A 23,244-nucleotide genomic window follows, 5' to 3' on the forward strand; every position below is an offset into this window, starting at 1 on the left:
AAAAAGGAACTAAATGTTGCTACATCAGCAATCTGGATGAACACGAGAAGGATGCTGAGTGAAGGGGAAAAAAGCCAATCCCCAAAGGTCACATACTATATGATTTTGTAAATGTTATATTCCTGAAATGACAGAAATTCTATAATGCTTTCTATTGAATTCTAACCTGTAAAGGAATGGAGACCATGGTGGTTTCTGGGCATAAAGAAAAGGAGTCAGGTGGGAAATGGGTGGGATTTTAAAAGGGCAACAGGAAGAATTTCTGTAGCGATGCACATGCTCTGTATCTTAGTGATCAATGTATATATTCTGGCTGTGATATTCTTTCTATTGTTTTCCAAGATGTTTCCATTGAAGGAGACTGGGCAAAAGGTACACAGGATTTCTCTGTTATCATATTATTTCTAACAACTGCATGCAAATCTACAATTATCTCAAAATTTAAAAAAATAATAATTTTTAAAAAAGCAAACTAACAGGTTTCAGATGGGATTTGGCTTACAGATCATAGTGCACAACTCTGGCTTACGGGATGTGAGCACTGCCTTCCTCTCACACCTTGCCTTGTACGAGCTGAACTTGTTTTCTCCTGGCTCACTGAGCTTTGACTGTCTGGCCTTCTCAGTTCCATAGGTCCACACTGTTCCCTCCTTCAGGACTTTCATACTTCCAGCTCCTTCTTGGATACGCCTCCCATTCATATTCCCCCAGAAGACCCCACTCATTATTCCGACTTCCCTCAGAGTTTCCCGGGATGCCTCTTTTACTCCATTCCCTGTTCACTTGGTTCTTTCTTCTTCTTTTTTCACACCATGGAATAACTGTCATTTATTTACTCATCAGTCATTTTCCTCTCTAGAATTTAAACTCCATGAGATCAAGGTGTTGTCTGTTGTGTTTACCGCAACATTTTCAGCACCCAGCACATTTGGCTAGTGCTGAGTAGGCGTCCAATCAATATTTCTTGAGCCGTCCAATGAAGGGCTTGCCTAGGTAAGAAAGAAAGAAGCTGATAGTTGTAGTTAGGTTTCCTTTTGAGGGATTGGGTTCATTCATTTACCATTTGTTCATTTCCCCTTCGTTTATGAAGTGCTTACTATGTGTTAAGTTCTGAGCCAGGCACTTACAGTGTGTTTTCTTGTGAAGTCTCCAGAAATGTCTCCAAGAGAGGCACCGTTACTCCCATTTTCCAGCTGAGGAAACTGAGGGGCTCTCTGAGATTAAACAGTTGTCGTCATGTTGTTCTGGGCTCACGAAACCTGTGTGGAATCATGCCTGACATCAGTCCCCATGCTCTTGCCTCCAAGCTTCCCCCCACCATTGAAATAAAGGAAACTGAGGCCCAGCTGGGTTCAAGGACTTGCCCGGCACACCAGGCAAGCTAGCAGAAGTGCTTGGGCAAGAGTTCTGATCTTCCTCTTTCCAGGATGGTGGCATGTCTCTCTTTTACTCAGGGACATCGTCTCCTAAGAGGAATACTTCTCTGACCAAGGCATCCCTACTGCAGTAACTGCTGGTCACTCACACTGCCAGGGTTTTGAGTTTCCCTTTCGAATTATTCCGTGCTTCTTTTTTGTTCTATTACTAGCCCTCTTTCTGACAGAGACATAATATTCCTTAGCTCTCAAAGTAAACTCTAAGTGTCTTCAAATTACCCACGACAGCAGCTGCCCCTCATCGAATGCTGTGCTGGGCATCTGAGGCACTTAGCTCCCTGTATCGGTTACCTATTGCCGCCTAACAAGTCATCCCAAAATGGAGCAGCAGAAAACGAAAAGATTTTACTGTCTGACATCATCTCTGAGGGTTAGAAATTCAAGAGTGGCTTAGCTGGGCGAGTCTGGACCCTCTGAGGTGCTAGTCAAGGTGTCAGCTGACCAGTGGGAGGGTCTGTTTCTGAGCTTACTCAGGGGCTGTTGGCAGGGCAGCCATGCTGGCTGTTGGCCAGAAGCTTCCATTCCTTGCCCCACGGGACTCCCTCTAGCGCTGCTCACAACATGGCAGCTTGATTTCACCACAGCCAGTGATCTGAAAGAGAGGGAGGGAAACAGAGGGAAGCTTCAGCCTTTAATAATCTAATCTTGGAAGGGCTCTGCCATCAGTTCCGCCATATGCTGTTGGTCATGCGGACCAGCCCTGGTGCAGTGTGGGAGGCCACTCTACCGGGTGTGAATGCCAGGAGGCAGGAACCGTTGGGGACCATCTTCGATGCTGGATACAATTCTGTTTACTCCTTACAGCAATCCTATGAAGACAGATGAGGTTGAGTCACTGGCAAGAGGTCGTGAAGCTTGTAAGAAGCTGAGTTTGGACTCAGACCCAAAGTTAACATAACAGACACATCGTACATCCTGTCTGGCACTCAGATGGCTCATTCGAAAAGTAGCAAGTGACTACACTGTTGCCAACGCTATGCTAAGTGTGCCCTGCAGGTGGGGACAAGACAGGAGGGTCCATTGTATTATAAACTTCGCATTTTGGTGAGGAAGACAGATGATGAGCAGTCAAGTAATTGAAATAATATGTTAATAATCTCGAACAGTGATACTACTAGATCTAGTCTGCCCTCGCCCACCCGCAAGGACTTGGGGCATGACGTCCACGCCGGATGAAGGGATAGTCATGTGGGGGTGATTGGAAAACCCACTTCATCTCCTCAGAACACCTCTCCCAATTTTAACGTAAGGAGATTAAATCAGCTCTAAATCTATCTTTGCTCCAATGTCCTGAGATGGGAAACCCATCAGTCAGTGACAGGGGAGTGGAGTGCATTGTCTGGGAGTTAGCTAAGAGCTAGAGAGCCAGAAAGCCTGCACAGCCCCACCCCTACCACTTCTCCTCAGTTTCCTGATCTGTAAAATGGGACTCAAGATACTTCGCACCTGAACTGGGTCCTGTGGGCACTGTACCAATCACCACGAACTCTGTGGCCGAGGACGATGAAAATGTAGTTTCTCTCAGTTCCAGAGCGCAAAGGTCCGAAGTCGTGGTGATCTCAGGGTCGTGTTCCCTCCCAGGGCCTCACTTGCTGCTTTCCGGCTTCTGGAGGTTACAGGATTGACTGAGTCATGGCCCCATGGCTGAAATCTCTGCTCTGCCTTCACCTGGCCTTCTCATCTGTGCGTGTCCTCTCTGTGCCTTTATCTTATGAGACTTCCATGACCACATTCAGATCTACCTCGATAATCCAGCTGGTTCGCATAATACAAGGACTTTAGTTTTATCACATCTGCCAAATTTTACCATCGAAGGTGACATTCATAGGTTTCAAGGGTTAGGTCAGAAACGTATCTTGGGGAGCCATTATCAGCCTACCACACTACCTCATAGGCTTGCTGTAAAGACCAGCTAAGTAAAAGCAGGTTAAGTGTTTAGATCTTGCCTGGATTACAGAACATACATTTTTAAAGAATAAAAGTGGCAGGGAATCAGCTGGGGATGGGGAAGAACTAGGAGTGAATTCCGTGTCTCTATCCCTCCTGTCACCTGATGAGAAGGTCAGACATTTTTTTTTCTAGTGCTTATCCCTGAGTCTCTGCAGACAGACAGACCCAGCCCCGAGTACCCGAGTACCCGTAAATGGCCCCGTGACCAGGTGCCCTCCTGTCTGACTGTGAGTGTTCCGAGACGAGCAGGGGTTTCCTCAGAGCTTGTATGAATATTTACGGCACTTCACTCACATGGAAAATTGATTTTTCTTCTTAAGCACAAAATGTAGCCAGTTTTATAACCTTTCTGCAGCTTGATAAAGGCCATTTGTAACCCACTTTCTCTGTCACCCTCTCTGGCACCAGTCTTAAATGTCTCGAAGAACTCTTGTGCGTTTGTAATTATGAATTCTTCTTAGGCAAACTTTAATTTTCAGGAGGATTGACCTTTTGTTGTTGTGGGTTACAGTAATCTTTGTAAATGGCTTTGTGTGTGTTTGTTATTGATGTTCTTCAGGTTGTGGCTTGGGCAAGGGACCGGGGGTGGGGGGTGGGGGCGTGCACTATGGAGCCATTTTAATCGATGACGTCCAGTGATGGATGAGGAGGGCTGAGCTCTGGGTGTTCATCTCTGTGGACAGGAAATGCCAGCAGAGTGACCAAAATTAAAAAACCTCGTACCTCGTTTTCTGTCCCCGATGCAGGAGAGCTGGTGTGCCGGATGGAAAAAGACTAGCTCAAATAGCCGGTTGTCCCTACAGTATAGGATCTTCCATTTACAGTGTGCTTAGCGGATACCAGGCACCCTGATAAGAGCATTTGACTAGGTCACTCAAGATTGGAGTCATTGGGGTTTTTTAGGGACCGGAGGGCTGCTGGTTTGGTGACCTGGAGAGAGGTGCCCATGGCTGGATCTGAGGCACCTGCAAAGGACGTTACCTGTCAGTGTAAGGGAGATTGGAGGTGTTATGGTTGCTGTTGTTGTTGTTGTTGTTGTTGTGGAAAATGCATTCATTTATTTAAGGTGGGGAAGGATGATTTAGCAATAGCCTTCTGTTGACCGTCAGGAGGACGGTGTGGAAGAGACCAGGCTGGAGAGTGCTGGCTCTTGCTGTGGGCATGCAGGAGTCCTGTTCAGGACCCCGGAGACAGGGATGGAGGCAAAGAGACAAATTCACGACAGACAGGAAGAGAACTCACATGTGACAAGTACCGAATGGTGTCCAGAATTCTGAAGTAAGGTGCACACTCCCAGGATCCAATTTAAGCTTGACAAGAAATCCATATAGGCAGGTTCCATGCCCATTTAACAGATGAAGAGACCGAGGCTCAGAGAAGGTGAATAACTTGCCCCAGATCACAGAAGGAGAAGAAGAAGAAGAGCTGGAATGTAAATTTGCATCAGTAGGAACTCTTTAAAATACACCTGGCTGCTGGCCAGAGGGATTCTTTATCAATGGCCGACCCTACTGGTCCATAATAAATGCAGTGATGATGACGGTTCCAGTGTTGTCAACAGGAAAAGCAGCTAACCCTTGCCGTACAGCTGTCGTGCGAGCCGCAGTGTTCTGAGCACTTTGCTGACGGGACCTTGTATTCTCACACATCTACCGGGCAGGTACTGACAAAAGTCCCATTCCACAGGTGGGCACACTGAGGGTCAAAGAGGCCGTATAGCAATGAATGGGCCAAGCAAGACTCTGATTGAAACTGTCTGTGGTCCCTGCCTCATGCCCCTTTTCAGAAGGTGGGAGGAGAGGGCTTGCAGGATCCCACTGCCTCCTCGGCCATGACCACCCTGTTGCTCTCTCTCCCCCGAGCAGTGCCCCGAGGAGCTGAGGCCCATGAAGGACGGCTCTGGATGCTACGACCACTCGAAAGGCATCGACTGCTCGGATGGCTTCAACGGTGGCTGTGAGCAGCTATGTCTGCAGCAGACGCTCCCTTTACCCTATGACGCCACATCCAGCACCATCTTCATGTTCTGCGGGTGAGTCTTGGTCCCCGTGGCCCAGCCACTCCCCTCACAGCAGCGGGAGATGTGGGGAAGAGGTCAGGAGCTGCAGTCAGGCCAAGCCGGCCTTGACCTTCAACAAAATGCCTTTCTGTGTCTGCTCTTTTAGCCCAAGAAGCAAAAGGCAGCAGGATAACCTTCTCTCGGGCATTGGGAAGAAGAAAGGAAAAAGCAAAATAAATAATTGATTAATAGTTACACTGAATGGAATCCATGCTCAGCCTGTGTCCTAGGGTCACGACTGTGTTCTGCTGAAGCCCCTGCCCCTTCTGCCTCTCCACTACAGTCCCGGCCAGTGTAGTCTGGAGACCAGAGCAGGCACCTGAAAAGTGTCACTGAGAAACAAACAGGTGTTCATTTAAGGATACGGCCTTGGGCCAGGCTTTCAACCCTGTTTCTGCAGGAATTTAGCATTCCTCATTCTTGATTTGCCCATTCAGGGAAGGCCTCTCTATGCCCTACTGCCCTATCTGCAAGGAGAACCAAGTGGGCGGCAGGGAGGTGGGAAGGGGACCGTGCAGCCAATGCCAAAGTCAGGGCATTTTAAAATTCTCCTGAGACTGAAAGAAGGGGCACCTTGGGACCAGGTCACTGAGTGGCCCTGGACAAGTCACTTTTCCTCTCCAGCTGTGGTCTGATCACCTGTAAAATGAGAGCTTTGGACAAGGACACTGACCATTTCTTCCAGTTTACCTTGTTTTCCGTGCAGAGGACTGCACTGGGAGTTAACCTCTGTCCTGCTGTCCCCAATGGCATCCCGCGGAGGGCTTGGTCCTCAGCACTCACTCAAGGGAACGGATGCACCTTTTCTTCTCTGCTTCACTTTCCTGCTGGTGACATCTTCGTCTTTTAAAAATGTGCTCGTCCTCTGACACTCTGGGACTCAGACAAATAACCCCGTGCTTGTGCAAAAATGTTGGTCATTGAAATATGCTCTGTGCTCTACTGAGATAGAGAAACAGAATGAGATTTAACAAGAAATTTTCAGGCCTACATCTTATGCAAAAGAGGATAGGGGAGCGCGTATGAGTTTAATCCCAGTTTAACAGAAAACGATTTTACCTGCTCGGTTCTAGTCTGTGGCTCCACTGTTCCTTCTGGGACATATTTCAGGGTCTCCCCCTCTGCCCCAGTTACACTGGGGCTGCAGGTGCCTTTGAGCAGGTGTTGGAGCAGCTTGCTGGAGGCCCTAGGTATGTATCAGTAAAATAAATAAGAAATAAATTAGTGTATGCAGACCTGAATTTATAGCTGTCTCTCCTCAGCTTAAGTGACTGCAGGGCAGTGTGGAGTAAATTATGCATGGGCTTAGATCTGAGGCTGGAATACAGAATCAGCTGTGCTCTTATCATTATTTTTCTCCCTGTGTACTTGGTATGTGTTTGGCGGTGGGGGGGGGGGGGAGTCCTTCTGTTGCAAATCACAGCGGTAACAGCAGCAGGGACAGCAGTAATGGACTTGGGCACAGAAACCGTCAGCACCTTCCTCCATCCACAGCACAGTGCAGAGGTCAAGGGGAGTCAGCAGACTTTGGTTCTCATTCGAGAATGGGCAAGCCTCTGAGGACCCCTGCTCTTCAGTTTCCTGGTCTCTAAACTTTTAATAATATTTAACTCAATATGAAAATGGTCGGGAAGAATGCAACATATTTATCCTTTGTTACTCTATTAAGGCTAAGTCATGAGACCTTACGTGACTCACTGCCTTTTTGCTGTGTGACCTTGAGCAAGTCACTTAACATCTCTGTGCCTCCCTTTCCTCATCTGTAAAATGGTGATGGTAATAGTTATCTCTTTATGGACCTATGGTGAGGACTAAAATGCATTACGTTACAACTTATATGAGTATCTGTAAAGTGCTTCTGAAGGGCCTTTCTGAAGTATAGTTGAGAAACAATATAACATCAGTTTCAGATGTATAATGTGGGGATTGGACATTTATATACATTATGCAGTGCTCACCACCATAGGTGCAGTTACCATCTGTCACCATACAAAGTTATTACACTGTTATTGACTATATTTGCTATGTCATGCTTTGCAACCCACGACTTAGTTACGACTGGAAGTTTCTTCCCCTCGATCCCCTTCTATTTCAGCTGGCCCTCCACCTCCTCACCCCTCTGGCAACCACCAGTTTGTTCTCTGTATTTGTGGGTCTGTGTCTGTTTCATTTTGTTTGTTTTGATATTTAGATTCCACAGGTAAGGGAAATCATTTGGTATTTTTCTTTCTCTGTCTGACTTCTTTCACCAAATGTAAGACACTCTAGATCTATCCATGTTGCAAATGGCAAGATTTTTTTTTTCAGTGTTTTGATGGCTGAGTACTATCCCATTGCGCGCGCGCGCGTGCGCGCGTGCACACACACACACACACACACCCCCTTCTGTATCCATTCATCCCAATTTACATTCCCAGCAACAGGGCACTGAGGATCCCTTTTCTCTACTTCCTTGCCAACACCCGCTCTTTCCTGCCTTTTTGATACTAGCCATTCTCACGGGTTTGAGGGGATATCTCACTGTGGTTTTGATGTGCATTTTTTTCTGATATTTAGTGATGTTGAATATCTTTTCCTGTGTCTATTGCCCACTGGTATGTCTCCTTAGGGAATATGTCTAATTCAGGTCCTCTGGCCATTTTTTATTTGGATTGTTTGTTGTTTTTTTGGGGGGTATTGATATATCCAATAAGGGGTTAATATCCAAAATATATGAAGAATTCTGCAAGTCCTCAATAAGATGGAAAGAGATGGGGAAGTTTGCTGAGAGCTGTTGAACCCATCCAAAGGCTGATAAACAGGACAAAAAAGAAAAGAAAATCCAGGTCTCCTAAAACCAACTGCAGTGTCAATGTGTTTTGGAAATTGCCTATTAAGTATGCAAATGAGAAGTTACCCACACTTGTTAGAAGCACTATAAACAAAACAATGAAAGCCATTAGCAGGTACTTGTGAGAAAGTTGGTGGAGAGAAGTGGCAAGCCTTGAATTAAGCAAGGAAAACAAACCTTTGCTCAAAGAGACCTTCCAAACTTACTCAGACCTCTGTGACCTCTCTGAACGTCCTGGGTAGGGGCAGGTATAATAAACCTCTCTACAGCCAGGATAGTCCCAATAGCTAAGTCTTATAAAGTGCCTCCTACGGGCCATGACTGGGAAGTGCTTTGATTACAACAGGCTGTTTAATTCTTATAAGGACTCTATAAGGGAGGTACTGTGACGAGCTCCAGTTACCCTCAAGAAAAGCGGGCACATGGTGACTGTGTGACTTGGCCAAGGTCACATAGCCGGTAAACGGAGGCTTTGAGATTTCCACCCAGGCTGTGTGGCTCTAATCTGGGTTACTGCTGGACACTTCTAGCACTGTGTGGTCTTAAGCAAGTCACTGAACTTCCCTGAGCATTCCCTTTCAAGTGGAATCAGATAGGACTGTGAGGAAAAATGAAATTATGCATGCGCAGGGGCCAACACACATGAGCAGCCAGGAAATGGTAGTTACAGTTAGTCAAAGAGGTATTAAGCCATCTAATTTCATCATTCAGTGACTGAACTGAGGTCTTGTTTACCAGCTCTAGCACCTGGAACATAGTAGGTGCTCAAGTAATCATTGTGGAATGATGTTCCTCAGTCAGTGTGGCCAAAGAATGTGTTCCTGGTCTCGTCTTTCCAGCTATAATTCCAGCTGTTTCTCTTTTCCTGAATTAGGGCCTGTGGCTTCAGCTTCTGGAATTTTGACAGTGTTGTTCCTTCTGCTTCTCCTCTCCTCCTCTCCTACACCATCAATCTCTGCCCCCCTGCCTGTGGGCATTCAGCTTAGACAGCTGTTTCATCCTCCAGATTCAGTGTACATGGAACCTTCTCCAACGAGTCTTCTCTGAGCACTAAGGGGTGCAGGAAAGAGGTGTGCAGGTACCTCAGAGCTGGGCAATAGAACACTTCACCCTTTCAAGGGGATACAAATTAAATATTCGCTCAGTATTTACCAAGGAGTGTTAGGGAATGCAAAGAAAGGACTTTCTTTTCTTGTTATATTTTGGTTTGTATTTTTTTCCTTTCTACCCACAAGACCCTATTCCAAGGGACAGACCCATTTGCACATAGCCTTGAATTCTAGTTTATCCCAGTGAAGCCTGGACACCATTTGCAGACTGGACCTGTAGCCAGCTGCCGTGATCATCAGCCCCTGGTCAGGCCAAGGTCTGCACCACTAAGTAAAGTACCTTTCTCTGGGGTCACACAGCTAGCCCGCCACGGCTGCTGCCCTGAGCGTCTCTCTGTGGTCACCCCACCTGCTCTTCTGACTTACCTGCTCCCACTGTGAGTGCCTCATGGTCAGGGACTAGGTCCCCTTCTTGTCACTCCCCACTATTAGACCTGAGAACTTCTTCAACACTGTATTCGTTGAATTAGGGAATTCATCTACCTAGGATTTCTTGTGCCTACTCTGTGCCTGGCCCTTTGTGGGATGCTGAGAACGCAAAGAGCATTGAGCAGGAGTTCTTGCCCACCCAGGGCAGAGGGGACACGGAGGACAGGTGGCTGAGCCTCACGTGGTCCCAGATGATGTTGATAGAGCACAGGTACCAGTGTGGTGGAGACAAGCAGGTGAATTGGAGAGAGGTGGAGAAGACCTTGGAAAATCAGCTGAAGCATTTAGAATGAGTCTTAGAGGTGAGGGAGCGGCACCTCCCCCGAAGGTCTCCGTAGGTTACCCAGCAACCAAGTTTGTATCCTTTGTATAGTGTGTTTATAATGTATTCTATTCATTCTTCTCTGAGAACTTAGTATTATCTGCATAAATCCAACCTATTAAAAAAAAACACACAAAAAACAGATAATATAAAGATAGGACTGACCAGAGCCATTTGTAAGGAGAGAAACAGAAAGGGAGGAAATGGTTTCAGAAGCCTGACATGGGGGATCTTACTGAATGGGAGATAAATTTAGCTCTGTGCTTCTTGGCAACTGAAGTAAACAGGGAAAAAAAAAAAAAAAAAAAAGAAAGAAAGAAAAAGAAAACCGTGGTGGATTATATAGTTGTCCTGGTTTGACAAAAGGAATGTTGTGGTTTTGTTGTTTTGTGTGTTTTAACGGGCAAACATCTTTTCTTGATAGAATATTCTAAGAGAGATGTTCCCTGTATATTTGTAAATAAATCGTGATCAAGTCCGTTAATTTTTTTGAAGTTTCAGGTATTTTCTCAGATCTTTCAGAACAGGAAACTGAGGCCTGGAAGGATCTCACAGCCACGTAGGAGGTGAAGTTGGGACAGAAGATATCCCGTGGTTCTCTCTTCAGAGGTGGATGTATTTAATGTATTTAAATGTAATTTAATTTAAAATGTAATGAAAATGTATTTAAAAACGTGGGCTCAAAGAGCACGTCTAGCCTCACATAGTCCTTACCAGAATATCTTTTTTAATGTCATTTTTATGTGATTTTAGGAGGGAGAGGAGATAATACATGCATTTGATACTCACGGTGAACTGGAAGCCGCTCACTTTCACGGTCAAGGCTTTGCATGCTCTCTAGTAGGGGAAACCACTGACCTCAGGAAGGGAGATGCTGATCTTGATTTTGACCATGAGTAACAAGTTACAGACGTGTGTGAGGTTTCAAGCCCTTGTTTCATTGTGGTTCCTGACTTTTAGGCTAGGGCCTGCATTCATCCCTCCTCCCCCGCACCCCCTCCCCAAGTTCTGATTGAAGGAAGAGGATTTTACCTCCCACAGTTAACACAGAACATCCGCATGCCACGTTCTTGTCAAACATTACAACCTCATGCTCCCAGGCACTCGAAACATTTTGCAAAAGCTCCGGTGTAAGACATATTCACGGACAGTTGACGGAAGCACCCAGAAGTTCATGCATTTGCTCAGAGAGGATTTTTTTCCATGTGGGCTCTGTGAAACATTAGTCCCATATGCAGCTGAAAGGCAAAAAGGGACAGCTCGGTGGTCATGCCCACATGGAAAAAAGTCCGTACTCTAGAACTGCCTTGAAGGTTCACCATGCACCTAGGGATAGTAAAGGCTTTGACAAGCCCTGTAGTGGTGAAACATCGTATGTCACTGGTTCTAAACTGACCACATTCAAATCTCTGAAATTAGGATGCATCTTACCATCAATGCTTTGACAGAGTTTAAAAAAAAATGTTTTTCCTTCTCAGTGTTAGGTAAAATGCTAATGTTTCTTGTAAGTGTTGAGGGTCTTAGGATAGATACATTGTTGCATAATTTAACCAGAATTCCCCATGGAATTCTGTTTCCTTTCCTTTCTTTTTCTTATTTCTTCTTTTCTGAGGAATACCCTTGGGTATCCTATATTCAAAATGGATTTTCCAAAAACTAAAATTTTCCTTTGAATGAAACCTTCAGATGGAGACCACCCTGAGAACAATCTTAGTCATCTGTGTATTAATTAATGTTGGGACAAGCCCAAGGGTCTTCATGAGAAAGACCCCCATGACGTTGGTTAGCAGGGTTTGTGTGGTTGAGGATCTTAGCTTCTAGGCCACAGAGAGTCGTGGTCCTGACAGCCCCAGGGTGGGATTTGTCACAGGTGTCATATTCAGGAAAGCTGGAAAAGCACCTGTTCCTTTCTTGCTTTGCTGTTAGGGTATCAGATTCACCCTGGCATTGGTCCAAGTCTGTGTGGCGTGCAGTTCCTTGAGCTCTTCTTACCTGACCTTTTCTCTGTTTCTATTGCCCCTCCCCCACCCCCAGGATTTGATTCTTCTTCCTTTTCAAAACAAAACAAAAAACACTCTCTAGTCTATGTATTTTAATATATATAATTTGTGGTTCCGTAAACCATTGAGGAATGAATGAATAACCAAGCAAATAAATACAGGAATAAACACTCTGCTCTGAGAATCTGTGTAAACGCCATATCTCTATAAGGTCCTGGTTTCCTCTCTTGAAAGACAAACAAGTTGGAAATCGCCATTGGCGCTGAAGTAGAATGGGCACTAGATTTGAAATGGGACAGTCCAGGTCAAGGTACTGTTTTTTTTTTTTTTAAGTGCTCGTTTGATCTTGGTGGAGGAATTTTAAAGTGCTAAGCCTCGGGGTCCTTGGTGGCACTGTTGGAATGAAACTCCCCACCTGTGATGTTGCTCTAAGGATTAAATAAAACATGCTCTTGGCTAAACACGTACAGGTTTTATGGTGCAATCTCTGAAGGCCTATCTATTTCTAGTATTCTCTATAATGTGATAGGTGTGTTAAGGGTAACACATTCATTGCCTTCAGCTAAAATGCCCAGTTTGTATCTTTGTACTTATTTTATGTTTTTCATTTTGGCATATGTATAAATATAGTTTCATGCAGATCTTGGCTGGTTTCCTGTGAGCCTACACACTTTAGAATTTCTGCAAGAAATTCTCCCAGACGACAGAATGTTCTAAAGAAACTGTATAATTATGTCGCGTGGTAAGAAGAAGAAAAAAAAAAAAAAGAACAGAAACCAACAACTAAACAGACCTTTGCATAAATCATCCATCTTGTTCCCTGAGGTGGCTTGCAGGAGTGAGTTCCTCATGTTTCAAAACTCAGTGGATCATTTACCTCTGAGTCCCTATGTTTTTATGAGTTTCTGTTTTTTTTTTTTTTTTCTTCCTCCCTGTATCTCTAAGAGTCTTACTAAGCATACCCCAGGCCTTTTTGTCTCCCCTCCTTCCTCTACTACTGAAACACAATCCTTTCTTACCTCCAGACCAAAAAAAAAAAAAAAATCACCATGAACCTATAGTTATAATATGGCTAAAATCATACACACACACACACACACACACACACGTTTTGGAATATGAACTCCGAGATCTATAACTTAACACCACTAACAGTAAGGTACTTCTTCATGGGCAAGTCACTTAACTATTCTAAAATAGTTTTCTCATCTGAAAAAGGGAGCCATGCCTCCCTGTTAGGATCTTATATTAGTTTCCTAGTTCTTTGATAATGGATCACCACAAATTTATTGGTTTAAAATATCATAGATTCATTATTTACGGCTGTGGAGGTCAGAATTCCTAGAATCAAGGCTCTGTAAGACTTTGAGGCTAGAGAACAGCTGGTTTCTATCCCTGTCTCTCTTCTATTTCCACATGGTATCTCCTTCTCTTGACACATTTGTCTACTTCTTATGCTCTTACAAGGACCCTTATTATACTGAGCCCAACCCAGATAATCCAGAACAATCGTCCCATTTTCAAAAGTCTTAAATCACATCTGCAAAGTTCCTTTTGCTGTGTATGATAGCATATTCATAGGCTCTGCTGACTACAACACAAACATTTTGAGGGCGCTGTTATTCTTTTTTTTTTTTTTAGATTTTATTTATTTATTTGACAGACAGCACAAGTAGGCGGAGGAGCAGACAGAAGGAGAGGGAGAAGCAGGCTCCCTGCTGAGCAGGGACCACCCCCCCACCCCCACCCCCGCCCCCGCCCCCATACAGGACTTGATCCCAGGGTCCTGGGATTATGACCTGAGCCTAAAACAGATGCTTAACCAACTGAGCCATCCAGGTGCCCTGGGGGCACCATTATTCTACCTACCACAGGTTGTATTAAGGAGCAAGTCAGTTCGTCTACAGAAAAAATATTCCACTAGACTGTGGAACTTGATTTGAGGGCTGAGCTTTGCATATGCGTGTGTGTAGGAGTGGTTGTGTATACATGTATACGTATAAATACATATACATGCATATGCATGTGATGTATATGTTTAATTTATATGTAATAATTACATATGTATGCATTCATATATTTAAAATACATGAATGATATATGTATTTCCAATGAATGGCACATCAAAGTTCCCAATTATGTAGTTTGAATAATAATATAACAATAATAATAATAATAGAGTCAAAGAAGGATTACTCTGTTGATTTTAAGAAATCTGGATCTAGAGAGAACTCCACGAGTAGTATTTGAGAAGCACTAGAAATGATTTTATGCTCTGTGGTGAATGCAAATGGGCTAACAGATGAAATAATGGTAGAGTAATACATGACCATAGTAACATGAACAATCGGGAAGCAGCAGTGTTGAAATGGCACCATGTGTAACACATTGTCTACTTTATGACACATGCGATGTTGTCCTTTATGTAAGTTCTCTCCGTCCTCACATCAGCTCTGTGATCAAGGTAACTATTATCCCCATTTACTAGATTGTGACACTGAGGCCTAGAGAAATTAACAGATAGGATCAGGGTCAGATGGCTGATAGGGGGCATAGCCTCTATTTGAACCTGGGTTTAATGAGATCCAAACCCTGAACTTGACATCTGTGTCTCCCTTAAATAAGAAGGCATGAAATCTCAATAAATTCACCAAAGTAGAAATTATACAAGCTATATTCTGAAACTAGAATGCAATATTAGTATGTATTAATGGCAATCTAGCTAACAGATAAAGGTCTCCCCTTGAGAACTAAAAAATAAAAATAAAAACAAAGTGAAGTAACACTTACTTGGGTGGGGGAAAAAAAATCAAACTCAAATGACCACTTCTTTAAAAATGAGGAAGTGCAGAGAGACTGCATATCCAATTCGTGGAATATGAGGAAAGCAGTCAGAAGCTCCATGTCATTTATTGAGAAGCAAGACAAATTGAAAATAAACAAATAAAGCATTCAAATCAAGAAGCCAGAAAAAGAATTATAAAGCAAAGTCAAAGCAGCAGGAAAGAATTAATATAAATGAAAACTGAAATAAATGAAAGAGAAAAAAGAGAGAGACCCTCATCAATAAAATGCAAAACACTGTTCAAATGAGAAAGAGAGAGAGAGAGAGAGAGAGAGAACCCAAATAAACACATTAAGAATGAGCTGGGGACATAACCATGGAAGCACAGAAGATAAAGCAAATTTAATGAGAATACTGTGTACAACTTTATACCAATAAATTTGAAAGTCTTGATAAAATGCATTATTTTCTTAGAATATATAAATTACCAAGTTTGAGTTATGATGGCGTAGAAAATCTAAACAGACCGATAATATAAAATAAAATGATCAGAGAGCCAACTATCTGCAATTGAAAAGACATGAGCTCAGGGGATTTATAGGCGGGTCCTATCAAATCATTAAGGAATGTATAACCACTATCTTGTATAAACTGAATCAGAGAAAGAAAATAAATGGGTAGTTTTCTAATTTATTCCAAAATCCTAGTGAAGTCCTAATACCCAAACTTGACAAATATATACTCATCCATTTAGAAAAATCTGGTAGATGTATGAGAACTGATGAGCTCCTTATGTGGTAGGATGAAAAATCAAGTTACAGAAATCAGTCATAGATTCCCTCAATATCGGCAACAATTAACTAGAAAACATACGGGAAAACATAAGTGAAAAACTGATCCTCTTCCTGATGGGGAAAAGATTGTAATAGTAACAGCTATCACTGACTGTATGTTTGGGTATGCCAAATTCCAGACGTAACTCATTTAATCCTCACAGTAACTCCATGAGGTGGAACTTCCTTATAGATAAGCAAAGAAGGTACAGAGAGGGTAAGCATTTTGTCCAAAGCCACACAGCCAATAGGAGACAGAATCAGGATTCGTCATCTGATGGTCTGGATCCAAATGCATGTCTGTAACCCCTGTAGCATCCTACGTTGCCTAAATACCTGTGAATAAGCCCTGACATGATACGTGGAAGACCCGAGGTCTAAAACTTCAGCGAAGGTTTTAAAGGAACACCATACACATGGAGATGCAGACTATGTAACTGAATTAGCAAACTCACAACTATAAAGATGTTAAAATAAGATAAGCTAGGTTGCCATAACAAATGAAGCCTCCCAAGCCAGAAGCATATACACAAAAGTTTATTATACATTTTTCATGCAAAATCCATGTGACCGAGGCTCCCCTCTTCAATCCTGCAGTATGCACTTGGAACCTGTGGTCTCCAAGTTCGCCATAGCAAGAGAGGAGAGGGCTTGAGAATCAGTCACACAGGATGTTTTGAAGGGTTGAGTCTAGCAGCAACATATCACATCAGCACAGATTCCAATATTCAGAATCCTGTCACATGGGATCCCACCACTGCAAGGGAAGCCTGGATGCAGAGGCTATGGTGCATACCCAGGAGGAAGACCCAGCGTGGTGAATAGAAGACATCTCTGCCACAGCTGGTGGCAGTGCCCAGCACAGAGCTGACTCTCGATATTTATAACTCTTAAATTTATATCTTCCCCCAAATTGGTCTACCAGTAAAATGCAATACCACCCGCAATTCCACTTGGGTTTTATATGGAATTTGACAAGTTAACTCCAAAATTCATTTGAAGGGAAAAATAGTTTAGAAGAGTGAGGAAGTATTGAGATAGAAAATCAGTCTTTGCGATGGGGAGGAAACTTACTTTACTATATGCAAACGATGCTATAAAGCTACAATAATTCAAAGAGTATAGAATTTTTGCAGAAACATACAAACAACTAAAGTAGGAAAAATTCCAACCCTGTATATATGGTATACATAGTGATTTAGTATATGACAAAAGAGCATTTTACATTAGTGAACGGGAAGGAACCTTCAGGTAATGGTTACTATTTTAAAAATAACCACTCCCGCCATGTACAAAATTAAATCCATACAGGTTAAACAACTGAAGATGAAAAGATTTTTTTGTAATGAGAATAATATACAGAAATATATTTTATCATCTCGTGGCTTCCTAAGCATTGCCGCAAATTCAGAAGCAATAAAGGGCCAGGACAGAAAAGTTATAAGGTATCAAAAGTAAGATTAAAATACAAGTGCAGACTAGAAGAAAATTTCAATATATATGGCAGGCCAAGGATAACTATCCAGAAAATATGCAAAGCATATACAAGCCAATGAGGAAAAAGACAAGTATGACAATGGAAAAAATGGTCAAAGCACATGAATGGACAATTACACAAGAAGAAATAGATAGACCCGTGACACGAAAAGACGGTGAACCTCAGCACTAATCAGGAAATGCAAACCGAAACAAAAAATGACTCAGAGCGCCTGGATGCCTCAGTTGGTTGATCATCTGACTCTTGATTTCAGCTCAGGTCATGATCTTAAGGTCCTGGAATCGAGCCCCACATCTGGCTCTGCACTCAGCATGAAGTCAGCTTGGGAATCTCCCTCTCCCTCTTCACCCCCCCCTCCAAATAAATATAAATAAATAAATAAATAAAATGTTTTTAAAATGAGTTACTTTTCCCATCCAAGGTTGATGATAATTACCATGAAAGATACAGGGAAGTGGGCTCTCTCATTTATCAGTGATAGGACTGTGAACTGGTCGAGACTCTACAGACATCTATTCAGGAGATCTACCAAAATTTTTGAATTCATGAACCACTGACCCAGCAATTCCTCTTCTAAGATTTTGTTATAGAAAACACACATTTACACAATGATGTAGGCACAAAGATCTTCATTATGACACCATTTGTAATAACAAACAGCTATAAACCACCAAAATGTCCATCCATAAAGATCAGCGAAAAACATTAAGGTACACTTACACTCTGCAATGCCAAATAACCAGCAGAAAGGTAGATCTGTATGAATACTGATTTGAAGAGATCTCTAAGAAATGGTATTAGGTACAAATGCATATCTTACAGCAACATATGGTGCACTTACGAGTTTATTATGAAAAATTTATGTATAATATATTTTTTATTATATACATGATATTGTATTTCTAAATGCATTGAAATACTGTAGAAGAATCTATAATAGTAATGATTACCAAAATATGAAGTAAGAATATGTGTAGAGTGGAAATGAAGAACTTCCACATTTCACTCTATAGACTTTGGTAATGTTTAATCATTTATAACAAAAGTAGGTATTCACAGGCATACATGTATGTATGTGAAGAGAGGGAGAAAGCTCTACTTTGGGAAACCATTTCTTATACTTCCTGGGAACCTACTAGGATAAATGGATGGAACTAGACTTTATTAAGAACTTACCATTTACTTTCCCCATTCATACAACTCATATTATGTGTACTGCAACTTTATCAAGGGAGAGTTTAATTGCATTTAACAAATGCAAAAAGAAGTGGGGATAGACTTGGTGAAGGTACCAAAACAGCCCTTCTTTCAAGAACTTTCCATTGTGCTTGGGCAGGAGCATGTCAGCATGAGAAAGACGATTGGTGCTCCCATGCAACACACTGGAGGTTAGAGAGTAACAAGGGAAGAGTATGTGGGGAACATAGGGAGGAGCAAAGTGAAAACTTTTCACAAGAGTGATCTAGGTTAGCTTTTCAGCCCTGCCTCTTTACTTCCTGCCTTCAGTTGGGTTCCACATCTCTAACATCAGCTACTGGCTCCTTTAACCCAGGAATATTTTCAACCCAAACCATTTAAAACAGACTCTCCCTTCTTCCAAATGAGTACCTGAGTATCTCTGCAGTCAGATTCAACAGATGTTTCACTCTACCTCCCAGAGAAAAGACAAATAAAAGACTGCCTGCCTTCTACTTCCTCCAGCTGTCACAGCCCAACCAGGGTCAGATCATGCAAAGAGAAACAACTAGAGTTGGAAAAAACAAGAGTAGAAAAAGGTACCTTTGTTGATTAACAGACCTGAATTTGAATGCCATTTTGCCACTCACTCACAGTGTGACATGCTTTATAGTTCTTTGCTCCTCATTTTGATTCTGGGTAAAGCAGGAATGATGATATTACTTGTTTTTTTGGTTGCAAAATAAATATAATAAGTGCCCATGAAAAATATATGCTCAGTAAACAAAAACACCATCATTGCTGCTGTTAATATTATTATGTGTGTGTGTGTGTGAACTACCTTGAGTTCCTGTTTTTTGGATCATAGGACCTTGTAGCTGCCTAGTGAATTAAGATAGGATAAGCATTTCTACCCCATTTTACAGATGAGGAAACTGAAGATCAAATAAATTAAATGACTTGCTAGGGTTCACATAGGTCCAAAGGAGCAAAGATGACATTTATACAAGTTTTTCCAGTTGAGCAGCCTGTTCCCTTGTGTGTCTTATCTATTATGTATACTCTATTCCCAGTGCCTAGCAAAGGAGCATGGGCAGGTAGACACTGGAAGAATTCCAGCTTTTGGACTGATTTTTCAAGGGCAGAGACCTCTGCTTTCTCCCCTCCCCCATGCTTAAGAGATAGATTTTTTCACTGCAAACACCCCCAGATTGCAAATGCTATTTCAATACCCCATTTAGATGCCTGTTTGGTCCATAGAGGAGGGTTTGTTTGGTCCCTGCCTCAGAGGCATGTTAAGGATTGGGTAGTTAGAGGCCAACAGAGGCTGCTAACATCGCTAATTGAGCATAAGCAGTGGCTATGGCTCTATGAGCTGTCCATGGTGCTGGACGGATCAGCTCTGAGTTACAAGGGCAATAACAAGGTTGCTTTTGCTACAGTCTTCAGCCTTGGTCGACAGATACACTGGGAATAGATTCTGGTTTGAGAAACTAGTTGATAATTCCCTGCGAATTGGTCTGTCATGCTTTTTAAAATCTGTGTGTTCATGGAAAACAGTTTTTAAATTTGCTTTGGGCGTAGATGTGCACTCTGGTTTCCCCCTCGACTCCTCCAAAATGTCACAAATGACTTTCCCTGAATTTACCATTTGCAGGATTAATGTGCTTTTCTCTAGACACCTGGGCCCTAGAGAGATTCCAGACAGAATAGCTGTCTCCATTCCTAAACTCTGACCTGCTTTGCAGGCAAAGGAGGCTTGGTTTTAGGTCACCCACAATGGGGGCATCCAGCATGTGGAGCTAACTCTCGGCTCTGTTTTATCACGCAGTTGTGTGGAGGAGTACAAGCTGGCTCCTGATGGAAAATCCTGCCTAATGCTCTCAGATGTCTGCGAGGGCCCCAAATGCCTCAAACCTGACTCCAAATTCAACGACACCCTCTTTGGAGAGATGCTGCATGGTTACAACAACCGGACCCAGCATGTGAACCAAGGCCAAGTCTTCCAGATGACCTTTAGGTATGGGGAAGACACTTGCACTTCACTGTTGAATCACTGACCCAAAATCTGGACAGGGGGAGGAAGCCATGGGCACCATGGAGTTGAGTGGTTTTAGACTGGTTAGCATCTCCCCGGGCTCACTGATGCCTATCCAACAGGGTGTTAGAAGTCAGCAAAATTCATTCCATGAGTTTCCTTTTCCACTGACCTAGTCCTTATTTATCCTGCTCTTCCATTTTTCTAATTCTAGCCACATTTTAAAAAATCAGTCTTAAATCATCCTGTAAGTATGGTTAATGGAATTTTAAAATGTTCAAATTAATCTTTCAGTCTATTAAAAAATAAGTATCTTATGTAGGCTATTCAGGCAGTTCAAAAATAAAGACATTTAATGAAGTAGAAAATAAAATTCCCATCACCCAGAAATACCCAGAATTAACATTTTCTTGAACATTCTTAAAATGCCTCTCTCTCTCTGTCTACACACACACACACACACACACACACACACGTGCACGCATGCACGCACACACACACACACAGACATGCCACATCTCAGTAAAGCTGTTTAGAAATTGCTGTTTTTTGCTCAACAGTATGTCAAAGACCTCATTCTCTGTTAATAAATACAGAGGTACCTGCGAAATTAAAAGATAAGGCTACTCTCATATGAGAGCAAACAGAATGGGGACTGGGTTGACCAAATTATATAAAGATTAGACATGCAATCTCATTATGAAAGGCTCCCTGGGAGAGTCAGAGAAGCTGGATTTATTCATGCCTCAAAATCTGAAGGACCATAAGATGGTAGACTGAGTAGAATTGTTCCCTGTATAAGAAATGATTATCTTAAAAAATAAAAAAAAGCTATATGTTTAGACAGTTTTGCATGAAACTGTAAAAGGATATTATTACAAAGCAGGGCTCACCCCAGCCTGTGAGATCATGTCAACAAAAGTCAGAACTGGGAAAGAATATCTTCATCTAATCATCATCATCCCCATCCCACCATCACCTAATTAATAATAGTGATGTTTGTAGTGGGAGTGGTAATAATGACCGCTATTTATTAAGAATTACTCCATGTCAGACTCTTTACCAAGTACTTTTAGTAATAATCAAATAATGATGATAATGATGACATTAATTCAGCACAAGCTGAGGGCATTCCAAACACTTGCCATCTACTAAGTCAAGTGATTTCCCCCCCAATGGCCCTGGGAAGTGACTCTTCCACCTCTCCCTTCTAGGAAGTGAGAGAGCCAGGATAAAAGCATTTTAGCTTCACTATTAAAACTCTTCGAGGCACCGTGGCCTCCCTTTTACAGCTGAGAAGTCAACATCAGAGGTAAAGTGACTCTCCCAAGGTCCCCATCTGGTGAGAGGCAGAGTAAAGAATCAGGTGTCAATCTGACCGATTCCCAAGCCTTGCTCTTTTTTTTTTTTTTTTTTTTAAGCCGACATGCCTCATTAATTCTTATTTCATAGAATAAGAATGGAAATGTGAATTCCCTGAAACCATTCGCCTATGTAGATATCACAGGCTGCTTGAGCACTGACCATGTTCCAGGTGCCATGCTGCTTACTTGAGATACAATGAAAAGTGAGATAAAAGTGGCCCAAGACCCTGTGGTGCTTTGTTGTGTGTGTGTGTGTGTGTGTGTGTGTGTGTGCGCGCGCGCATGCGCATGCACATGTGTTTGTAAACTTATGGACTTACTTAATTTGTGCTAGGCACTATGAAATAAAGGAACATTATTGTTCCAAGATAACAATTAACAGTGGGATCTAATTCAGTTGGAGCAGAATAGTAGGTTTGCATGTACTGGGTTACAAAGCAATAAGGCTTTGGAGCCTACTTTTCAGATGAAGTGTTATTTAACTAATACCTAAACTTAGGTATTAGGTATGGGACTTAGCTTTGGGAAAATATCAAGCAGAAACAGATGTTTTAAGAAGAAAAAGAACATGTTCTGCTTTAAGTAATGGAGAAGTCTGGTGTGGTTTTGGTCAAACAAGTAAGGGAAGAGTGGTGGGAGGTAAAGCTAGAACAGTCCATAATAGCAGATCATCATGGGGGTCTTGCAGGTCAGGTCTCTATTCTAGGAGCAAACGGGAGAACTCAAAATGGTTGAAGAAGTGGAGTGTGCCATGGCTGCATTGTTATTTTCCAGCCTCATGGGGGCTGCAATGGGAAATAAATGGCAATAAGGGTTGCCCAGGACAGGGTGGAATGGGGGCTCGGTTGGGGCTTTACTGTGGAAGCCATGTGAAAGTGTTGGTGGCTTCAACCAGGATGATGGGAACCGTTTGGAGAGAGAGGGCGATTTTGTGAGGTAGTGGTGAAGCATGGTTTATACCAGGCCAGTGAGCGTGGTAGGCAGAGGGTAGGGTCAAGGGAGGGTTTGAAAGTAATGGGAGTGACTGGTGGCTACTCAGCAAATTAGTAGTTGGTAGTTGAGTCCTTCAAATCCCAGTGGAGTTTCCTTTCTGCCATGCAGATGCTCAAAGAGCAGTTGAATGCTACTTTACTGGAAAACTCTGGGAGAAATTTAAGGAAAATCCAGATGAACTACTCCATACTGAGAACCACAATGCTGACTTTCTGTAGTTTTAATGCTCCATGAAATTCTTTCTTCAACATCATGATGGCTAACATAATGCTGTGTGGAATTCAAAAGAAGAAAGAGAAAGAAAGAAAGAAAGACCCTTGTTTCTGAGAAGGAAATTTACAGGCTCTCACAATGACATACAATTGCCAAAAATATGTGAAAATTTAATTTCCAAATTGGCATTCCAGTAGTTTTCAAAGAAT

General features: G+C 42.6%; 1 protein-coding gene across 3 annotated transcripts in view; it reads left to right on the forward strand.

Annotated features, from left to right (window-relative positions):
* ASTN2 (astrotactin 2) overlaps positions 1-23,244 on the forward strand; it is an 859,033-nt gene that overhangs the window by 535,198 nt on the left and 300,591 nt on the right. For all 3 annotated transcript variants that reach the window (XM_059142160.1, XM_059142161.1, XM_059142162.1), the window contains 2 exons: positions 5,252-5,418; positions 20,259-20,447. In XM_059142160.1, the coding sequence (XP_058998143.1) occupies positions 5,252-5,418; positions 20,259-20,447 (356 nt within the window). The remainder of the gene's footprint in view (positions 1-5,251; positions 5,419-20,258; positions 20,448-23,244) is intronic.

The sequence above is a fragment of the Mustela lutreola genome, chromosome 12, assembly GCF_030435805.1.
Source record: "Mustela lutreola isolate mMusLut2 chromosome 12, mMusLut2.pri, whole genome shotgun sequence".
NCBI classification, from domain to species: Eukaryota; Metazoa; Chordata; class Mammalia; order Carnivora; family Mustelidae; genus Mustela; species Mustela lutreola.